At 44.2% G+C, this 7,259-nt stretch overlaps 1 protein-coding gene across 2 annotated transcripts; it reads left to right on the forward strand.

Annotated features, from left to right (window-relative positions):
• The first annotated feature begins 424 nt into the window (after positions 1-424).
• Positions 425-5,379, forward strand: LOC125524848 (ADP/ATP translocase 1, mitochondrial-like). Of its 2 annotated transcripts, none has more exons than XM_048689871.2 (4): positions 425-794; positions 2,770-3,264; positions 3,355-3,726; positions 3,812-5,379. In XM_048689871.2, the coding sequence occupies exons 2-4, from the start codon at positions 2,797-2,799 to the stop codon at positions 4,106-4,108; spliced, it is 1,137 nt and encodes a 378-aa protein (XP_048545828.1). In that variant the 5' UTR covers positions 425-794; positions 2,770-2,796; the 3' UTR covers positions 4,109-5,379. The 2 variants fall into 2 exon arrangements, with proteins under 2 accessions (XP_048545828.1, XP_048545827.1); XM_048689870.2 differs by having other exon boundaries at positions 425-784; positions 3,812-5,376.
• The last annotated feature ends 1,880 nt before the right edge of the window (positions 5,380-7,259 follow it).

A 7,259-nucleotide genomic window follows, 5' to 3' on the forward strand; every position in this document is an offset into this window, starting at 1 on the left:
CTTTATCAGCGATCTGAAAAGTTGAAGAAGTCGTACGTTGCCGCAAAATAAATCGTAGTTTCCGCTGTCAATCTAAAGAGTTGAAGAAACCGAACCCTGTTGAATAAAAAAAAGTAATTAAAGTTTTTTAGCATGAAAAACTTTTGATCTATTCATCTTTAATTATGATAGTACAACGAACATTAGAAATAATAAAAATTACATCTAGATCCGTAGACCATCTAAAGACAACTATAAACACTGAAGTAAGCCGAAGGTGTGACGCTATAAAAAGAAACCAAAGTTGCGGCACTGGTAACTAAGCCTTGTTGTTATCGACTGAATGTGCAGCCCTAATTAGTTTGTCTAATTGTTATCGCTAAAAGACAACAAACAAGTCAAAGAAAATTTTGCCAAAGACAACAAGTCATTCCGATCTCTGAATTCAATAAGAAAAACTGAGCTGAAAATGATAGAATGGTCCAGCTCACCACTCGTCCTAGAAAGTGCGAGGAGAAGCGGCGGCAAGGTGTCCCATGGAGCTCTCTGGAAGAAGATCAGACGCCAACCGAACGAGCACACGGGGACAGGGCAGCTCTCTCTCGACCCTTCTTTATGTTTTTTTAACCTCAGCTCTGCGCTGACATTGATACAGAACGGGATGAAAGAACAGATATCCAGGCGAACAAAAGGAGAAGATCAAGCGATCAGCAGCAAAACTAAGGCTTGGTATTGGACCTCCGATCATTCCTCTCCTCGCAGAGTCCACCGAGCCGGCAGATAAACTGTCGACCATTCTCTGCAGGTAAAGAAAGGTAGAATATCAGTTTGTTGTTTGCAGCTGTAGATGCTTGTGGTTTCTTCATGGTTTCTAGGCTATTTAGATCTTCGTGTGGTGCTTCTGATGCTAGATCTTCGTTTCCACTCCAATAGCCGCCGCTAGCCTCGGAGTCCGGTGCAGGGGCAAACGGAAACCAGCAATATCTGTTTTTGAGAGTTCTTCACATTTGTCCGTGGATAATTCTGTTTTTAGAATCGCTTTGTTCCTTCAGAATTGCTCCCAGTCTCAGTAGGGAAGTTCAGTTCCGCAGTGATCAGGCTTGTTGCTGCTAATTTGGCCTAGCCGGTGAACGTTCGCTGTGGGGCATGACAATTGCGAATGTTTTTTTATGTCAAATTCTATGAAAGCACATGACAATTTCTTCACGAACACATGAGAACTATACTGGCAAATAGAGGATTTAACTGCGAAAATTGCCCTGTTCGCTTGAAAGAACTGCCATGCTCCCAACACATAAGTTGCCGTGAAAAATGTTCGTTCTGCCATGCACCTAGCGAACGTTTGCTGAATAGTATTACCCATGTTTTTAACTTTTTGGCACACAACACGACTGCCCTGTGCCCTCACATGGAAGGGGTGTTGAGTACTCAATGATGCCTTATATCCCAAGATGGGTCTTAGAAGTAGGAATACAACTTCATTTTCTTACGTCTCTTTCGCTTCATTCAAGATATGGGGACTCCATCCGATTCTGGAAGTTAAGGGAGAATATTTGGAAATGTTTCAGCAAAATCATATTTCTTGATTTATTTTTCTAAAAATATGACATTTAGCTTTTATATTATATGCAAGTTTTTTTAGGGTGTATATTATATGCAAGTACTACTCTAGACATCATGGTCTTGTGTTTGATTCATGACATTGGCAATTTCTACTTGTGAAATTGATGAACCCCACATGCCGGCGAAAGAAAAATCACAATAAAGAACTTGGTACTATATATGGGCTTGAACCCCGGGACCCTCAAGCAATAGTTTGGTTGTTGGGACTTACCAAGTTACCACCACACCAAATAGTGCTTTAGTCTCTAGGGAGATAAGGGGCTGTTTGGATTGGAGCCCTGGGCTGCCCGTCCAAAACATTGGTCGTTGACCAGATTTCGTTGCCCGTTTGGATGACTACCCAAAAATTGGCGCGCCCAGACCACCTCAGTTTCTCTAGTTCAATCCTACGCCAATTCATTGGCGAGTTATCGGCGGCAGATTTGCTCGCCAATCTTTTGGCTAGCCCAGGTTTGGCGGGGCTGGCAATGGCACGAACCAAACAGCCCCTAAGTGCAACTTTGTGTTTTGAGAAACACACTACAAACACAAACGCTCACATACGCGCACGCACACCCTACCTTAACCCTACACCTATGAGTACCTCCAAGAGATTGAGCCAACGGATCTTAGATTGAGGAAGTCGCCACATATGTCTCGTAGTTGACAGGCACGCCAAGCTATACCGTTGAAAGAATAGTGTCGAAGAGGCCGGGAGAAATCAAAGAAAATGCAAACCCACCCATGTCAAGTCTAGACTTGAACCTGGGTGGGCAGGTCTCATGACAAGGAACCTAGCCTCTGAGCTAAGCTTAGTTCGTAGTTAAGTGCAAACTTTTAATATCATCAACCTCCTACTGACCGTAATGTTGGCGATGTATTTTCATGTTTACTTGAATACTAACATTTTTATTTTGTTTATATTATTTGGGTGCACATCAATATGCTGTTAAATATGTAGTTGTTTTCCCTACTGCTATTATATTCAATTGTAATATTTTCTGCTGCACTCATCCTTAAAGGAATGTAGTTGGAACATAAATTCCCTTTAATATTTTTGTGTTCTACTTGCAACTTTGTACGAGCTATTTATAATCTTAGATTTGTTTGATGGATTAACTTCTTTTTTTTGCGGGTAAGATTAACTTCAATCTAACCCAGACTTGTCCGCAATTTGTTGTCTAACAGATCACTTCTGACTTGCATACTGAAACGATGGATGAACTGTGCCCTCCATCTGTGGTCCAGAAGCTCCATGGACAGTCCATGTTGTTGAGACAAATATCTTCTTCTGCCACGAGAAGTCATGTAATCAACAATGCACATTATGCGCGCAATTTTTCTGTGACAAAATACCATCAGACGAATGGAAGTATTGGGCGTTTGCCTCGCAATACACCATCCCCGATCCGTGCCCCCGCACCCGAAGAGAAGGGTTTTTCTGGATTCATGATTGATTTTCTAATGGGTGGAGTTTCTGCTGCCGTCTCCAAAACGGCGGCTGCTCCGATTGAGCGTGTTAAGCTCTTGATTCAGAACCAGGATGAAATGATCAAGAGTGGTAGGCTTTCTCATCCTTACAAAAGTATCGGCGATTGCTTCACCCGCACAATAAAAGATGAGGGTGTGGTTGCACTCTGGAGGGGAAACACGGCCAATGTTATCCGTTATTTCCCGACTCAGGTCATGCATCCTGTACCCTACCATTAGCTCTTTTGTTTCTACATTTTTCTTGCCATGAAATGGACTGAATGATTTCCACCTTTGCTTCAGGCCTTGAACTTTGCCTTCAAGGACCACTTTAAGCGCATGTTCAACTTTAGAAAGGACAAGGATGGGTACTGGAAGTGGTTCTTCGGCAACATAGCTTCCGGAGGGGCCGCCGGTGCTTCTTCTCTGTTGTTTGTGTATTCTCTGGATTACGCTCGTACTCGTCTCGCCAATGATGCCAAGGCTGCAAAGGTGGGTGGCCAGAGGCAGTTCGACGGCATCGTAGATGTCTATCGCAAGACCCTCGCCAGCGACGGTGTCCGCGGCTTGTACCGTGGCTTCAACGTCTCCTGTGTGGGCATCATCGTTTATCGAGGTCTTTACTTCGGAATGTACGACTCCCTCAAGCCAGCGGTTCTTGTTGGTTCTCTTGAGGTCAGTAACCATACCATTGTTTCTGTAAATTCATTCTGTACATATCTCACTAATACCATATTTCTTCACTATGCATATTCTGCAGGATAACTTGCTTGCCAGTTTCTTGCTTGGCTGGGGTGTAACGATGGGTGCTGGGCTCGCCTCGTATCCCATTGATACCGTGCGCCGCCGTATGATGATGACATCCGGTGAGTCCGTGAAGTATAAGAACTCCATGGATGCTTTCAGGAAGATCATCGCCGAGGAGGGCGCCACGTCCCTCTTCAAGGGTGCTGGCGCCAACATCCTTCGTGCCGTTGCGGGTGCTGGTGTCCTTGCTGTGTATGACAAGCTCCAGGTGGTCGTCTTTGGCAAGAAGTATGGATCCGGTGGTGGCTAAGTACGGATGCTGTAGGGCTAAATTTTGTGCGATGGTGTAGCGCTGCTTTTGAATAAAATCTGCCATATGGAGTATGGAGAGTGTTTAACAAAAAACTATCACAATTCGTCCAATCGTGCCTACAAACTACCACTTTACAAATTTATGCCGAAAACTATCATTTTTCAATTAATCTTTGACTAAAAACTACCATGTCTCAAAAATGTCCGATTCACCTCTTCTAAACGCTTTTCTGATAAGAATGGCCCACATGTAAGCGCTGACGTGGCATAGTAGTCAAACTCTGTTAGATTGATCGGTAAGTTGTGCGTTATGACGTATGCGACCCACATGTCATCATCAACCTCTTCTCCCTGAAACAGATTCCTTTGGGACATTTCTTCAAGCAGGTTGTATTCGTCCTGGAGCACGAGCTACCATGGCCGGGCGCAAGCAGTCGCAGTTGTGAGCAGCACCGGCCGCACACGAGCTGGTGGATGGTGACCATGCCTCGTCCGTGGTGAGCGCCGATGGCATCCAACCACCCCAGTCACGGAAGGAGCTTCCCGTGCGTGGTGGCTATTCCTGGCCCGCGCCTCCACGGCCCCTGGAGACGCGCACGGGGCTGACCTCCTCCCCCGCTCTGTAGTCATCTCGTCGCTCAACGACCTCCTTCTCCACCTCCGGCCAAATTGAAGGAAGAGCGCGAATTTGGAGCTGGGTCTGGGCGAGGACGGCGCCGAGATGGCCTGCAGCAGCGCCATCCACTTCCTGGTAGACACGAACACCGGCGCCGGCTGCAGCGGGGTCATGGGCGCCAGGCTCGACGGGTTGCTACCCCCGCTGCCCATCCCGGCGCTCCGACGTTCAAAAAGCCCTCCGCCACCCCGTCCCCATCTCCCTCACCACCGCCACCTGCGTCCGGAACATGGTCCTGCTGCTAGCTCGCTCCTTCCCTCGCTCAAAGCCTCCGCAGAGAGAAAGAATGGCGTTGGCCTGTAGATGCGGACCCGACCGTAGATGGGGAGTTCCATGGAAGAAGATAGAGCTTACATATTGGTCCCACATGTCATAGCAGTCAATATAATGGTCAATCTAGCGGAGTTGACTACTCTGCCACGTCAGCGCTTATGAGTGGGCCCAACCTGTCATAAACAGGTTTAAACTGGTTGAATCGGGCACTTTTCAGACATGGTAGTTTTTAATCAAAAATTAATCAAAAATGATAGTTTTCGGTACAAATTTGTAAAGTGGTAGTTTGTAGACACGATTGGACGAATTGTGGTAATTTTTTGTTAAATACTCGAGTATGGACATATCTCGTAGATGATCCTATTTCGGCGCCACCGGTGCTCTCTGTTGGATCAGTTTTCTCCTTCCTGCAAACACGAAACATCACACCATGCAATCAAAAATACAGACATCAACTGATCAAACCAACAAACGAACAAACGGAATAACAAATGGATCTAACGGTGATGGACGGAGGAATGAATGAAACCGATCTTTGAAGATTTGGTTCAAAAATAACAAACAAGTAAGCTATTGATCAGCGCTCAATTTAAATCAAATACAATTTCACTTTGTCTATATTGGTAACAGTCATCTGTTCTCCACATAACTGTACCGGGCATCTGTTTCTGTTGTTCAGTTAACTGTACCGGTCAAACAGTTTCAACCCACGAAGGCGAAGGCCTTTTCACCTAGTCATCCAACGGTCCAGAGTTCAGACGGTTAAAATCACCTGGCCTGCCCAACACTGATTCAGTAACATGAAACCCTATTTGTCTTTTTCTTTTGTTTGGAAAACTCGTGTCTAATGTAAAAACCGTAAAAAATAGATAACAAACATTAGTTAAAAATCATAGCAACGTCTGACATTTAATTTTTATTTCAGCAAATAGCATTTAGCCATGTACACAACATTTGTTCTCCAAACCTCTATATAGTTTGAAAATTTACAATTGAACCCCTATCTCATTTTCTTACACACAAAGTAAATGCCAACTAATGGCTAGCCACGCAAATAACACCTGTCACTAGTATAGCTCACAGAAAGACAAGTGGAGGCATGCATGCGAACCAAATCACTCACATATACTGCGTACTCAAACCGACATAGTCATTCACCCAGCTATAAATACCACCAGTACCTTGTTTTGTTAGCCCTACTTGTTTGATGTCGTATCTATCTTCACCTCTATTTGAATCAGACTATGAGCATCTGATTTATATCTCTAGTTACTCTGTAAAAAGAAGAATGATGGCTAGTGAAAGAAAACACACAAATTATATGAAGGTGCATAGATTTGCAGTTTGGTGATGCGTGTATAGCTGAATCATGCTGAGAATTAAATCCCGTATTAATTTACTAAGGTTTGCATAAAGTCAAGTTTCCTGCACATGATATCTTGTCATGTGTATAGTGAACATTTGTTGCTTAATGATACTATTCATATGACTAGTTGGCATTGCATAAGGATGCATGGTACTGTTCTATGATACCTCCTCTCGAAGGTCTTAGGATTGGCTTGGGCTTTTCATGAGTTATCTAAAGATGGTTTTTATGATGGTGACGTGACTTACTGCTTGATTTTTTTCCGATAAAGGGCGTTCTTATTAACACAACATTAAGGGGGTACTTGGATAATAAGCACATATCCGAACTCTGCACTACTAGAGTGCACACATCCCAATTTGAACGTGCACACACACAGAGCAAGAAAGCAAAGTCATGAGAGACAAAAAAATACTAAGCATAAGGCGTAGACGGTGGGGGGCATGGCTGAAGCCCTGATTGTATCCAGTCCAGCACACTCGCATATCCTGATGCTTCCAAGTCCTAGTCATGTGTGGGTTTTGGCAGCGTGCAAGCATGGCATGATGATACATAGCAATCGGTAGGTTCTATTCTTTGCTCGGCTCGGGTACGCAAGATTTCTTCCTTGTGAATTATGATCATGTTCCATGTGTTCTCACGCTTAAATAGGACTACTTGATATCATGTGGTGCAACTGCAATGTGGTTGGATGCTTATATGTAATTCAATATTGCCATCATAGAGAGCACATGAAGATTCATGTATGTTCTAAGCGTCCCCTCCATCAATGAAGTAGCTCTATAGTAGACGTGTTGATGTATCAATTCAGCTCATAGCGCAACTTCTTTATAT

This window comes from Triticum urartu, chromosome 7A, assembly GCF_056163025.1.
Source record: "Triticum urartu cultivar PI428250 chromosome 7A, HENAU_Tu73, whole genome shotgun sequence".
Lineage (NCBI taxonomy): Eukaryota > Viridiplantae > Streptophyta > Magnoliopsida > Poales > Poaceae > Triticum > Triticum urartu.

What these genes read in the sequence shown, in the direction of transcription:
- LOC125524848 (XM_048689871.2), top strand. Translation starts at nt 2,797, where the DNA reads ATGGATGAACTGTGCCCTCCATCTGTGGTCCAGAAGCTCCATGGACAG. An exon ending in TCCGTTATTTCCCGACTCAG is followed by an intron (nt 3,265 to 3,354) that starts GTCATGCATCCT and finishes CCTTTGCTTCAG; the next exon opens with GCCTTGAACTTTGCCTTCAA. An exon ending in TTCTTGTTGGTTCTCTTGAG is followed by an intron (nt 3,727 to 3,811) that starts GTCAGTAACCAT and finishes CATATTCTGCAG; the next exon opens with GATAACTTGCTTGCCAGTTT.